Here is a 14,535-nt window from a genome sequence, read left to right as displayed (position 1 = left end):
TTTTTATTTATTTATATTTAATTTATTATATATTTATTTTTATTATATATATATTTATTTATTTATTTATTAGTTTTATTTGAGGTCTGTTTGCCATAAAGATAACGATACTTTCACCCCTACACATAATTATTTTCTATGCATTGCAATTGTTTTTCAATTAAAGGAGCATTTTGGTAGAAAAGTTTTATGAGCTATGTTGCTATAGGATCAAAATAAGGGAAAAAACATATAAATGATTTGTATAATGAATGAATGAAAATAAATTTATAAATAATTGTATATACATAACTATATGAGGAAAACAAAGACACAATTAAGTAAATAAGTAAATTAATAAAAAGCAAAATACAAATTTTCTAATAGTCTGGATAGCATGCAACAAAATTTCTATGAATATTCACATATACACCCAGGTAATAATTTGGGTCTGCGTGGGGGAATGTGTTGAGCCGGGCCACCACTTCACTTTTTTTGTGTGAAAAAATATCTTTCATGTATAAAACTGCAACAAACAAAACTGTACAATTAAGAATATACTGTATAGTTAGTATGTACATTTTATGATTAGGAAGAAGTATCATGCCATCAGCGAATCATGAATAACAACATTGACTGTATTTAATGATTGTATTTAATGTGTTTCATCATAATGTGTCTCCTCATGACCAATAACCTGAACTGCCTCCTGAGGCAATCAGATCGCTGTGACTCTCACGCCAATAGACACTAACAAACATTCAAGTCAATCAACAGACACTGGATAAGAAAAATGCGTATTTTAATTTTTAAGAATAAGGACACACATTTACATTATAATGCATATACATTTACTTACAGCGCATGTGCCCCAGAGTTTTAAAAAATTAAATCTGAGAGGCTGCATTAAAATACTCCATACTGACACACAGAGGAGCAGAACAAGTGATGAGAAATTCTTAAGATGTTTATCACCAACAGAGGAAATGTAGAGTTTATTTAGTGACAGCGATCATTTTGACTTGTCTATTGAATCAATGTGAACTCTAAAGGCAGAGCAAATAAAATGGATAAAAGAACATTTAAGCAAAATGATCTTAGGGAGTCCAAAGCTTCACCACAAGCTCTGATTACTGTAGTCATATGTGAGGATTTAGGGCGGATCAGGGCCCTTAAAGGATGATGTACAGTCTAAGTAACAAGCCACAGAAAAAATATTTTCTGTTTTGTTAGTGAGGGCTGTCCATCATTTTTCAACCCTAGTTTTTCTCTAATAAACAAAATAACATACTGGAGAACAGCTCAGGTTCTATAATGAGGCTTAAGGGCACAAGACAACATATACGCAGCAAAGGTAATGGTGAAGTTACAGCTTAAAAATTAGAGTAAATATAACAACTTCTGTAGGACAAAATAAATACAGTGATTCATAAATTCCTGTGCAACCAGAAGTAGATCTATGGTTTGGGATTGTAAAGAAAACTGAGCATCATTACAGTTAAAAATGGGCAAAATAACAGCAAAGTCCTATCAAGGAGAAGTTTATAGCATCCATGTTGGGATCCTGATGGAACTCCAGTCTCCTCAAATGTTGATCACGATCCAAACAATCTGTGAGGGTAGAAGACATTCAGCCAGTTAGATGTGCAACAAGTTCACAGCATATTTCTATGATTTATCTAAAAAGTATTGTGGGAAATGCAGGAAATAAAACGAAGCAAATTGAAGCACAAGAAGCAGAATGAAAGAGAGACATGAGAATATAAATAACAAAATAACTAATGTGTACCAGATATCACACGCTGTTAAGTATTTTCATATTCCTACTAGAAGTAAATTGAAAATTGACTAACAATGTAAATCATTCTGTGTGTTTCTTAATGGGATATATGTAGATCCTGTGACAGAAACAGTATTTCATGAGTCAATTAATTTGTAGCAGAAACATTACTGCAATGAATAAACATTTTAACAGCATCAGAAAACAATAACCTAGTTGTTGTCAAGTGTAGGTCCGTGTACTAGAAGATTTGTCAGTTAATTTGAGAGTGACAGCAGTGCCAAACCTTGTGTGTTTTTTTTTATTGTAGTTTTTAACAATAAAAATTGTGTAAACTGTTTAGGGCTATTTTAAGACACTGACTGATGCACATTTGAGGCTTTAGTGAGCATTTACAACAGAAAGATGGTGTATGAAGGAATGAGACAAACTAAAATACAGTGTTCATTGTAATGAATAAAAAAACAACTGAGCTGATGTAACAATGTAGCTCAACGTGTACTTTTCATTTAAAGCATTTCTGAAAATGCTGTGCCCTGTTACCCATCAAATGCAACCATTACATGTCTACAGCCACTCGACTCTTACTCACAGGATCATGCAGAACATCATGAAGATATTCCACAGAGCGATGAAGATCCGAAAGTATCGCAGGCTGAGCAGAAACTCTCTGATGTTGTCACCTGAAAGACAGGCTGATTGGTCATTGCTTTTAGTGGCAATGCTTTTAGTCCTGCAGATACTAGTGAGCCCCCCATATCACTCTAACACACACAAACACAGGTATGTTTCACTATCCCTATAGGGAATTCCCATAGACACATATACTGTAACTGAGAATCACTAACCTAACCCTGACCCTTACCCTTACCATAGCATTAACTATCACCAAACTATTTTTTTGACACTACTAGTTTTGTCAATAACAATACTATAGTTCCATAAAAGGTTGTTTTCCCAGTGGGGTCCATCCAAATGGCCCCACACAACACTGTGTGCCCCATACTGTCGGTGATCTCCCAGTTTACTGACCCCAATAAGTATATAATACACACACACCTGTTGTGGGTGCTCTGGACTCATCTCCAAATCCTTGGGACTCCTTCCTTTTGCTGCAAAACATCCACAGTTAACCAGCTGACTGACGTGTTTATTTTTTGCTTTGTGGCTCTGATGTGAGGGTTTTAATGACCGTGACAGTAACGTTAATACTTACAGCTTGAAATTCAGCACAGCTCCTGCATTCACCATTAAGGTCCTAGAGAGAACAGAGACACACTGTTTGTTGACAGGTCATGGTGTTATCTATTATGCCTGCCGAGCTAACGTTAGCTAGCTGCTGAGCTGGCGTTAGCTCGGAGCTAGTTCGTTATTTAGCTGGAAAGACCGCCACCTTACTAACAAGACAGTGCACAATAACACAGCATAAAACATTTCTATAAAACAAAAGTGTATCATTATGTGAAAACAAACAAACAAAACCGATCAAATTACCCGAATATCAACAGATCTCCAATCATTTTGTTCACATCACAGAAGCGCCTCACTTCCGTGTTCGTTTACGCAATCAGTGATGTGACCAATCAGGTTTCAGTGCCCTGAGGCGTATGCGTGGTTGGTGTTGTTCCCCTGAAATTTAACTGCCAGGTTCTTCCTGCCATCCGTATGACTCTGGTGCTCTTCTCCACCATTCAAATGATTACATTTGGTTTAAGTTATAGCAATAATTGATAGTAAAGGCCACGTAGAGGCATGGTTGGGGTGAGTGACATACAGTGTATGGAAAGGAGTCGTACTACACTTTAGGATGTCTGCCTGAAAGACCAAATTTAGGAAATAGAGACATCAGGGTATTATACTATACCTGAGCAACTTGCGCCACCTGCAGACAAAAGTAAGAGCAGCGGTAAATTCAGACCAGCAGAGGTGGATTTACTGCTATTTAATTCTATTTTTAGCCTCTTTGTTGATTTGTGTTACTTATGTGTGGATACTATCGCCACTTTTAAAGACTAGTTCACGTTGTGGCTTCTTGAACTATTTTGTGGGCCATTCCTTATTTCAGTTTCCATTTTTGTCTTTTTTTAACTTTAGAAAAGGAGGCTAGAAAAGCAAGCAATAATTACTTACGTTCTGACATTCAGTGAAATATTGAACTATGTACTTTTGAAATGTACGTTTGTAAATGTATACAAATTAAAAACAAGAAATAAGAAAATATACAAACAAAAACTAAGTATAGGCACCTCCAACCTGTTTGACAGTGACAAATGGTCAGAACTGCATTAATTTATGTCAGGTGGACACTTTTTTAAATACCAGTTTTGGGGATCTTCTTGCTTTTAAATAATCTGAATAATCTGATTTGCCACGTGTTCCTTTGGCTGACACACTTGTGAAAAGCTAAAAGATGTTTTTAATTAAGATACAATGAAATAGAATACTCAATAGAGGCTTTAGTAAAGGGTGGGAAGGGCATTTTAGGTGGATGATAAGTGCACTTCCTCGTTTCTATCAGCACGTTTATTTACATGTATTTACATTTTGGAGATAGAAGGTTTTCAATGCTGTGGCTTTGGCGCCTCCTAATGGTGAGAGAGGAGGCTGCACCGCTTATTATTCTCTTTAAAAAAAAACCTAGAAGCAAAAATAGAATTGCATTAATGAATCTTACAGCCCGTGAACTCGGGTAGATGTTTATTTGTGGAGGTTTGGTTTCACATCACCTTTACCCATAACATTTGTGCATCATCTGGAGGAATGTAAACAGCCGGTGATATCACCAAATGTTGCTGAGCTGTTTGGGATTAGAGTCGATCATTGTGTGGCCGTGAGTCAGCCCCGGTGCAGGATCTGATCCGGATTGTGTGCGTTTCTATGAGAGAGCCACTGAAACTGAATCCGCGCTAAACTCTGGACTCTGGTCTCCTCTAACAGCGCGTTGGGATGAAGACACAGCAGGCTTTTGTTTTTAGATGTCTTGCAGCTGACATGTCGCCTAAAGAAGCGGAGCAGCTGGCCCGGGGCGCAGATGATGATGATGATGATGATACTGAGGCTGTGGAGATGAGTGATATTAATAGGAGGGCTTGAGTGTCACAGGCTTTCACTGTCCAGACCGGGGGGCTTGGTGGAGAGTCGCTGGACCGGGTTGGGGGGGCTTTCTGATCCAGACTGCGCAGTTGGATTTAAAAAAAAAAAAAGAAAGAAAACAGGGATCCGCTGGTTGTCAGACAGGCAACATGGACGTGTTGGCAGTTCTTAATTTGGGCGATTATGCCCAAGCTTTCTCTAAAATGGGAATGTTTCCTGTGTTTGATCTCGCTTATTACATCGTGTCCATTCTCTACCTCAAGTATGAGCCAGGTGAGTGAGGTTTACACTTTTCTGCTCGCCTTCAGATTAAGAGCATGCTTCATTATTTCAATGTTATTATACATGTAAACGCGGTTTGTTATTTTGGCAGGTCCACACTCACCAGACCTGTACTTAAACACACATTTCCGCATCCTGCAACAACACAAAGTAAATATATATCTAAAATTACACATGAATATAACATCTACATGCAAGCCTTTATCATCAAATTCCTTATAAAGTCCTAAAGGTTTTAAATATTGGATCCCCATCTTAGAAATGTGTTAAGTAATGTTATTTTCTCTATATTGCTGTAATATCCCCTAAAGGGATTTTCTGTTGCTGTTATCTGTACAGCACCACATCCTTATAAAGTGTGACCTGTTACATAAACCCTGGCAGGAGCACTTGCAGCTCCGCTTACAAGGTGTGAGCAAATGTGTGTTGCTGCAGCAGCCTGGCCTCATTTTCACTGAGGAAATCACTGGAGCAGATTAAACCAATTTAGGGTAAAGCCTGATATTTTCCAAGATTTAACTCCTTTGGGCGACAGAGGCCGAGCAGGATGAAACCTGAGAAAAAGGCCTGTGCATTCCAGAGACTTAGGCAATAAATAGAAGATCCTGAAATAGACAGTGTCAGTGAAGCCCCCACTGCTGCACACTTTCAGGCTGCAGTCGGGTTTGTTAGTTACACAGAAATGAGCTGTTGAGCAGCATGATGTTGTTGTTCCTGGGAGCGCGTAGCTTCAATTCTGCTCACCTATATGAAAAAAGGTTTCTCTCAGGTTTGAAAGTTTAGTCACTGATTGCTCCCCATGAGTGAAGATGCCAGGAGCAACAAACACAACTCAACCTCATAAGAAAATCTGTTAGAAACTGTTTTTCACAGCTCCAAAGACATCTACAGAAAGTAGTCAGTTAAATCCCGCCAAAACAGCCTGTACAACATATTTCATGGAAGTTAAAAAAATGTAATAAAGTCATCAACAATGATGCTCATGAACCCTAAACCAAACCCAGAGAAGTTACATGTCAGATGAATAAACTTTTGGGTGCTGACAATTTGACAACTTTTAGAAACAAGTTTTTATGCTCCCTGCGATAACTTAAAAAACTAAATAGACATTATATCACTCTAAAATACTATTCTTCCCTATCAATACATCAACCTCTATCTACATGAGTTTTTTAGTTAGTTTTAGTCATATCTATGAGGGGGAACTCACTGTGTTAAGTGTCCTACCCATTGAAATTACATGAAATAGACAATGAATTAATGCTTTCTTTTTGAATTAACTATTCCATTCATCTATTCTGGTTTACAGTGTCATGTACATTAAGTCATGCATACACTTAGTTTATTTCTGTCCCTAAAGGCAGTGCAACACTATAGCGACACTCGTATTTCTCATAGTAGTAGTAGTTGAGGTGAAGAGGATTGTCTCACTTTCCTTTCCTTTGTTATATGTTGTGTTAAATGAAAAGAAAAAGAGGTCAAAAACACTGACAGAGTGCTTGTTTTTAAATCGAACCAATGAGCTTTCATGTGTGCTTTAGAGTTGAATTAAAATCCATTATGTCACCAGACCTCAGGCTCACTGTAACATGTGGCCTCCAAAGCCGACTTCAACACTGTAAACGTTTATCTTTATCATATCAGCTGTATACCTTTGACACTACATTCACATTCACACACTAGTCATACAGGAGGAAACTGTTTATTCACACACTCACACTGAATTGAGTGTGTGGATGAGCTTTGTGAGAAGTTTTGTATTCAGCGTCTTGCCCAAGGACAATTACAACATGCTGACTGAGGACTGAACAGCCGCTCCACCTCTGAGCCCTTATCTCAGGAACATTTTACAGTCAAATGTCTCATGCTGCCAACATTTCCCTACATGTGTCTGAGTGGAGAGTTGCAGCACATGTTAGAGAAGCACATGAATGTGTTTAGGGGGTCAGCGTGTGCGGGGGAGGAGAGACAAGTGTGGGGGTCAAAGGTTAAGACAGGCCCGACAGTTGCAAGGCAGGAGAAGCAGTTGAGCAGAATATATTTATAGGGCGGCATTTCTCGGGATCAGATTGCTTTCAAACTGAGCAGCGGTCGCGCCACGACACCCTCACCCTCACCCACCTGTTGTTGGAGATTTGTGCGGTGAAGCAGCCGCGCTGTGTTCACATCTCGATTTACTGAGTTGTCTCTGACAGTGTAGTAACACCGGCAAGTCTTTACTTCTAAGAAAACCCATAAAACGTCTTGAAATCATATCATGCTTTACAAATACAAAATAGTGGTATAGTTTGTCTGACATGATCGCAGTCTTGTTCATACAGATTTCATTCAAAATTTAAGGAATTATAGGAGGGAAAATTGGCCTTGTTAGAGTTCATCTCCTAAATTTGTTGTTTCTATATATCAGGACACCTCAGCAGTGATGGAAAGTACTACATTTCTGAGGTACTTGTACACATAAGCATCTCCATTTTATGCTGTGTACATTATACTTGTATTCCACCGTATTTCAGAGTGAAATATTGTACTTTTTACACCACTACGTTTATGTTCATTTTAGCATGTTACTTCTCAGATTAAGATTTTACATTCAAAACATGTAATCGGTTTGTGAAATTTGATTCATTGCTGTCGACATAAAAGCATAAAAAACTGTTAAAATGATCTCCATCGCAATCAGCTGCAACATTTTGGCACCATACAGGTAAATGTAATGCGATATGACACAGAGAGAGGTTGGTCTGCTTTTTGTTGCCACCACGTCTGCACTTCTAAAGGTAAAATTTTGGTCTAGAAAAGTGGATAAACCATGTAACCCAATATCACAAATGACCAGTTTGCACCAAAAGGATTAACAGTCTGTGTATCATACGACAGCCTATCCGTAGACTCTCGAATTGGACAATGAAAAAGAAATTGGATAATGAAAAACAAGAAAATGGTGAGAAAATGGAAGTAAGACCAACATGCAAATTTTAGGTTTGGATTTAAAGGCCTCAGCAGAGTCACACTGTCTGATGGTAATCACAAAGGTTAAGGATGAGCAACTCACAGACGGTTGCTTTGGAGTAAGTCTGTCTACAGAGTCCAAAAAATAATCTAAAAAATGTTGGATTATTCTTATTATTACTATTGTTACTTTAGCAGTGAACAGAGGTTTAATTGGTGATTGTACGTTCTAACATTAAGTGAACGGAACATTTGTACAAACTTGCGCCTCAAGAGGTAGAAAACTTTGATTTATGTCGTTTGTGATCCCACCGCCTGCTCCCAGAGCACATATTTCCTCAGTAAACCAGGGCGTAGACCTCTTTGACTGGTGTGAATGTCATGATGTCATGTCTATTGACGGTATAAATGTTTGGCATTTAATATAATTCACTGCCACACTGATGATTAAATGTTTTCTTTATGACATGTTATGTATAGAGAAAAACAATACTCACTTCATTATCATGTATAAAACATAGAATCAGTTTTAATATTGTCAAGAGCTGTCTGTCTTCACACTCTAAACACTCATGTGTTGAGTTGTTAAACTGTCAACTTGTGAATGACTGTAGACGTCCTGAGTCAATATTAGGTTATGATAAAAACGCCGATTATCAGGGCGTGAGACGGGGTGTGGACAAAGATACAGCACACAGACACACAGGGGTTCCACTGATAATGGCTTTTGAAGGTCATTGCTAACAGTTTTGCTCCGTAGAAACTCACAAAAAGTTTTTAAAATAAGCATTCGTGTTGCTTTTTAATCTGACACTTGTGATTCCCAGAAAACGACAAAGGTTGCCACAGAGTGGAAAAGCTTCTAAAACAGGATTTAGGCCATTTGGATTTAGCAGGTCATTAATGAGGAAGCTGTAATAATGATGTAGTTTTTATTTTTTTCAGGGGGTAATAAATATTGGTACTTTAATTGACCTATTGAGAAAACACATGAGTAGTTTGCAAAGCAGCTTCACAATAAATCAGCATCAAATCATTACATTTATTAATTAATAACTGAATTTCATTTTTCAGATCAGTTCAATTCAGTTTTTTAAATTCAATTTAAGGACAAATACATTAATTTGCATTCATACCTGCCTTTTTTTTTTTAAAACGACCTTTAGGAGTCACCAGAGTCTGACATTTTTAAATCACACTCACAGCATCTTCTAAAACCTTTTACCAAATATTTTGTCTTCTTCTTTGTTTTAATTATTCAATTATAATTAACCATTTTTCTCACACAGTTTTGTAAATAATGAATTGAGTGAGCTGATTATATTTAATGACATAATGAAAAAAAGCTTTTAATTATTCCACCTCCCTAAGGTTGGAAGAAAATGTGCAGGGAAAATCACATTTTCAGTTTCATTTTTTAATGATGATGACATACGGTGTCCCACTGTCTCTGACCGCTCCTCGTTTGCGTTGCAGGCTCGGTGGAGGTTTCTCGCCGGAGTCCCGTGGCCTCCTGGCTCTGTGCCATGCTCTACTGCTTTGGTAGTTACATCCTGGCAGACATCATGCTTGGAAGCAGCCCCCTCGACTATTTCCAGCACAACAGCCACATCCTGCTGGCCTCAGCTGTCTGGTGAGAAAATACTCAGAGCGATGTGACACTTCATAAAGGAAGAGCTTTAATGTTTTAAGGTCACATGTGGCCTGTGGATGAGACCGTCTGATCTGCTCAGATTCAAGCTTTTCATCACACTTTTAAAAATGTAAAATTATCCCCTCCCTCTTCCCCCTTTACCTCCACCGCTACCCCTGTTGGGAGCTCATTCCCTTCAAAATCTTTTAATTAATTTCTTTTCCTGCTCTTCACAGGGAAAGAAACATGTCTTTAAAGGATCAGTTCAGCCAAATCTAAAAAGAAAATTAATAATTTCCCCCACATACCAGAAGCTGTGTCTGGAGATTTGTTTTTGTGTTTTTAAGGTTTTAAATATCAAAATAGGTGCATGGAATTCAGTTTGCAGGGCTCAAAGCAAGATTACTTCTGAGAAACAATGTCCCAGTCATTCAGGATAATCTACAGATCTCAGTCACTGGGAACATTTCTATCAAAAGTGAATAGAGAAGAGTGTCCACCATGTTAATTTTCAGCTGCCATTCGCCTCCATTGTAAGCAGAGCAAAGCAAACAAAGCCGAATATTTGATTTTCAGCATCCGTCTCTCGCACTCTAATTCTTCTTCTCCACCATCTTTCTCTGTCTGTGTCAAATTCAAACACAGGTACCTCATCTTTTACTGCCCACTGAACCTCTTCTATAAATGTGTGGCTTTCCTGCCCGTCAAGCTGGTGTTGGTTGGCCTGAAGGAAGTCGTCCGCACTCGCAAGATCGCCGCTGGTGTTCACCACGCACACCACGCCTACCACAACGGCCTCTTCATCATGGTCATCGTTGGATACGTCAAAGGTCAGTGTCTTGTGGTTTCGCAGGTAAATGTGTTTGTACAGTGTGACAGGTGGTGTTATTAACTTCTTAACTTAGTAATAAATAATGCAGTACTACAGTGTTTTATTCAGATTAGCAAGACAGTTGTAGGTTGTAGGTTTTTTGATTCACACAACAATCAATCAACAATTTAATATCACTGAATGAGAGATGAAAAACAGATTTATAGTGACTACAAACAACACAGTTTCTCAAGGACACTGTTGGTGTGACCAGAGTCACCACTTTAGTCACTAGATTTGGAGACCATCAGTAACTTTACTCTGAAAATACTTTCCTTTACAAAAAAGTAGTCCTAACAATTATTATTATTATTCAATCAGTTGATTCATTGTTTGGTCTGTAAATTACCATCACAATTCCCTAAACCTCAAGGTGATGGCCTCATTTATCTCACTTTGTCCAACCGACTCTCCAAAATCTCAAGATATTCAGTTTACTGTCACATAAAACAAAGAAAAACATCAAATCTTCACAATCTAGAAGCAGGAACTGGGGAATATTTAGCATTTTGCCTGATAAATGACATGGATAGTTTGTCTATTATTAACCATTGCCTTTAATGATATTTCTGATGATGTACTAATTGATTGATTGTAGATTGACTATAGTTTCAGCTTCAGAGGAAAGTCTTTACTGTTGCTCGGTGAGCCTGCAGTTCTCTGTGCTGGCAGCTGTCCACACCAGTGACAGACACAGAACAAACTACACAGCTGCCACAGCTAAACATGAATGAAAAGCACATGTGCACATTGGCGTACACATGTGCCTTTCATTCATGAGACAGTGCCGGTGGTCAGAGTCTGTTTGTTTGCTTGCTCTTAAGTAAGCAAGTCACTCAGAGAAAACAGCTGTAGGGAGAAAAACCAACCACTTATATCAGATTCACTTATTTTCCACTCATATCAGAAAATAATAGAAATGTTATGTATAAATTCAGAAGCTGTTCAGCTGAGTTTGACTTCATTTTGTGGAATTCAAGAAAATATAGAGAAAAAAATGCCAAACATGTCTATGAACATGAATGAATGCTTATGTTTGAACCCAGAAATGCTTTTAGAAGGAGCAAATTGGTGAAAAGTCATGCCTTCATTCTTCATAATGTGTATGTAACACACTGTATAGTCTATCATTTACCTCTGATTTCCTCAAATCTAGTCTTTGCTGCACAGCTAAAGCACATATTTCCTCTACTTTTTTCACGGTAAAACTGTCCAATAGTAGAGAAACATCCACAGAATTGTATATAAAGGGTTGTTCTAGTCTTACCCCCTACTGTCTCTGCTACAATGGTGACACCCTGCAGTCGTCCATGTTAAAAAATGTTGGAGAAAAGCTGAAGCCAGATAAGAGCAGTCACGCAAGACAGAGACTTTTCTGTCCTCATTTTTTCCCGCTGTCTATTTTTATCTTCGCAGGGTCTGGAGTGGCTCTTATTTCCAATTTTGAGCAGCTGCTGCGTGGTGTGTGGAGGCCCGAGACCAACGAGATCCTGAACATGTCATTGTAAGTCTGTGTTTCCTGCTGCTGACGGGGGAAAAATCCTCATCACTGCCTCCTCAAGCATGTAGATGTTTCCAACCAAAACTCTGAGAAAAAACTAGGACGTAAAAAGTTATTGTGGCTAATATTGGACACAAAACACTGCTGGTGCCTTTGAGAAAAACAGCAGGTTTGTTGAAGCCACCGTGTGAATTTTGTGACTTTAGCATCCTCTTGTGTTCTTATCAAAAAATGCACCTTGGTAGACAAATGTCCCCGACTTACATGATGTCACTGCCATATGAAAATCTGTTATCAACCATAAGAAAACCTGCCTGGACTGTATCTTCACATCAGTGTATTTTAACCTTATCCAGAGGAACGTTTTGATATTTTACTGACAGTTTGTCTTTCGTCTCTGCAGCCCAACCAAAGCCAGTCTGTACGGAGCCATCCTGTTCACCCTGCAGGAGGCTCACTGGCTGCCAGTGTCCAAGAGCACCCTCATCCTCGTCTTCACCCTCTTCATGGCCACATCTAAGGTGAGATCAGCGCTGCCGTATGAAGTGTAGTTGACAGTGTTGCTTTTCTCATTTATTTCAAGCTTGAACTTTTAATTCGGCGCTGTGCTGCAAACCAGAGGAATGCATTCTTAGTGCGTGAAAAAGGTTTATGTGATTACAGCAGGAATTAAACTCATCGATTTCACTTGTTTGTCACATTAAGAGAAGTTAGTGGCTAAGTTTGGGGGGAAAATGTTGGTTTAATAAAGCTAGAGAGAGAAAAAACATTCTCCCTCTCAGTAAAACATTTGCTGTCTAATGATTTGGTAATTAGATGTGACTGCTACATAAATACATCCTTAAATGGGTGTTCCAGCAATTTATTATTTATTTTCCACAGTGATAGTAAGACGGCTTGCAAGAGACAATTTTAAAACAGAATGATCAAAATCGATGCAGCAGAAGCTGAGATATCCTGATTTTTTTTTGTCCCTGGTATGAATCAAGCTAAAAGTGCTGATTCCTACAGTTCCCATAATGCCTGTCAATAGCATCTCCCATTACAACCCTGGCTGGTAAATGCCTACATCTTAAAACTCCGTGTAACACTTCTTCTGTTCGTGATGTGTGAAATTACTGAATTACCCTTTAATTATCCCCAAATCAGCTAACTCTAACTGACACCATCATCCCTCAGGTGGCGATGACCGCCAGACACTCTCACGGCTCCCCCTTCGCCCTCATCGAGTCCTGGGTGTGCCACCTGCTGTTCGGCTCCCCTCTGGGAGGATCCGAGGACGACCACCATCATCCCCCCGCCGCTGCAGTCCCATCCTCACCTCTCAAAACCAAGGAGGAGCTGAGCGAAGGCGCTCGCAAGAGGAAGGCCAAGAAAGCCGAGTAGGACGCCGCGCTGAACACTGCATCTGACTCGCCTCCATCATGGCCTCCACATGATGGGACATCCCATTCCTTTCTAGGGAAAGGGGCAGCTTGATGTTTTACCGAATGAGGCCCTTTCTATTAGAGCAAAATGGTGCTTTCTGCATTTTACACAGCACGAGAACTCTGTAAATACCACGGCAAATGTTTTACACTTCAACCCAAACCTATTTATTTATGTGTTTGTGAACATCTGCATCTGTGCTCGACACTGTGCGGTGATCTGCGTGTAGGAGCTGCGTGGTCGTTTTAGGGCGGCGTCTGTTCCACATCAGTAGTTATATTACCGAGTGTCAGTCCACCAAACCTTATTTCAGCTCAGAAAGGAATAGAAAATACAAATTGGAGTGACTCTCAATCAGAAATTTAAATGTGAATAAAGCATAATGTGAAATACCATTGCTGCTTTTTCCATTGAGATGAGGACAACTTCATGACTTTAAATAAAATCAAGAGAAAAACTGTGTCTTGTTGGTTTTTAATTTCCTTTTCTTATCGACATTTATTTCTGTGCAAACTATCCACTCATACTAAATAGTCACATCTGAGTTCTTAGTTTATCCAGTTCAGTCCAGTTGTAGACATGGCAGCATGTATTAGAGTATATTACAACAGTACATCAACAGCTTTTAGATGTCTGATCAAAGTCAAATAACTGGATAAAAAAAATGTGTTTTAAAGTTTTTTAGTGACTTAGTTTGTTTTTTTTTTTTATAAAAAGGATGCTCCAGCACATCTTTGTCCTTAAGCAACTTCAGTGAAAATGATTTGCGTTGGTATATTTAAAATCTCCAATAAAAACTACACACATTTTATTGTTTCTCATTTTTTGAAACAGGATTCAGGACTCAACCTGAAATTAAAACATTTACTTTGAAAGTTGATAATAGGGGTGGATGAAGTAATGAGGCCCTTTACTTCACTAAAAGTACTGTAGTAAGTTTATTGGTGTTAAATATATAGTATTATAGGATACATTGATAATATAGGCAGCAGTGGTGAGCAATGTCACCTCACAGCAAG

General features: G+C 38.6%; 2 protein-coding genes across 2 annotated transcripts; one reads left to right on the top strand and one right to left on the bottom strand.

Annotated features, from left to right (window-relative positions):
- Positions 1-804: 804 nt before the first annotated feature.
- On the bottom strand, positions 805-3,315 carry smim7 (small integral membrane protein 7). The gene is made up of 5 exons (XM_070832569.1): positions 3,254-3,315; positions 2,976-3,017; positions 2,819-2,871; positions 2,352-2,442; positions 805-1,590 (listed from the first exon to the last, which is right to left on the bottom strand). Exons 1-5 carry the CDS (start codon positions 3,277-3,279, stop codon positions 1,575-1,577), a joined length of 228 nt encoding a protein of 75 aa, XP_070688670.1. The 5' UTR covers positions 3,280-3,315; the 3' UTR covers positions 805-1,574.
- A 1,546-nt stretch (positions 3,316-4,861) lies between these two features.
- tmem38a (transmembrane protein 38A) lies at positions 4,862-13,978 on the top strand. The gene is made up of 6 exons (XM_070832695.1): positions 4,862-5,125; positions 9,560-9,716; positions 10,362-10,546; positions 12,004-12,091; positions 12,492-12,609; positions 13,268-13,978. The coding sequence occupies exons 1-6, from the start codon at positions 5,002-5,004 to the stop codon at positions 13,472-13,474; spliced, it is 879 nt and encodes a 292-aa protein (XP_070688796.1). The 5' UTR covers positions 4,862-5,001; the 3' UTR covers positions 13,475-13,978.
- Positions 13,979-14,535: the final 557 nt, after the last annotated feature.

The sequence above is a fragment of the Pempheris klunzingeri genome, chromosome 6, assembly GCF_042242105.1.
Source record: "Pempheris klunzingeri isolate RE-2024b chromosome 6, fPemKlu1.hap1, whole genome shotgun sequence".
Lineage (NCBI taxonomy): Eukaryota > Metazoa > Chordata > Actinopteri > Acropomatiformes > Pempheridae > Pempheris > Pempheris klunzingeri.
Note: the sequence above shows the minus strand (reverse complement) of the source record. Positions and strands in the feature narration are given on the sequence as shown.

Coding starts and splice junctions, on each gene's coding strand:
- smim7 (XM_070832569.1), bottom strand. CDS start 3,279: ATGATTGGAGATCTGTTGATATTCGG. Junction 3,018..3,253: donor GGAGATCTGTTGATATTCGG/GTAATTTGATCG, acceptor TGTTCTCTCTAG/GACCTTAATGGTGAATGCAG. Junction 2,872..2,975: donor GCTGTGCTGAATTTCAAGCT/GTAAGTATTAAC, acceptor GATGTTTTGCAG/CAAAAGGAAGGAGTCCCAAG.
- tmem38a (XM_070832695.1), top strand. CDS start 5,002: ATGGACGTGTTGGCAGTTCTTAATTTGGGCGATTATGCCCAAGCTTTC. Junction 9,717..10,361: donor CTGCTGGCCTCAGCTGTCTG/GTGAGAAAATAC, acceptor ATTCAAACACAG/GTACCTCATCTTTTACTGCC. Junction 12,092..12,491: donor GAGATCCTGAACATGTCATT/GTAAGTCTGTGT, acceptor TCGTCTCTGCAG/CCCAACCAAAGCCAGTCTGT.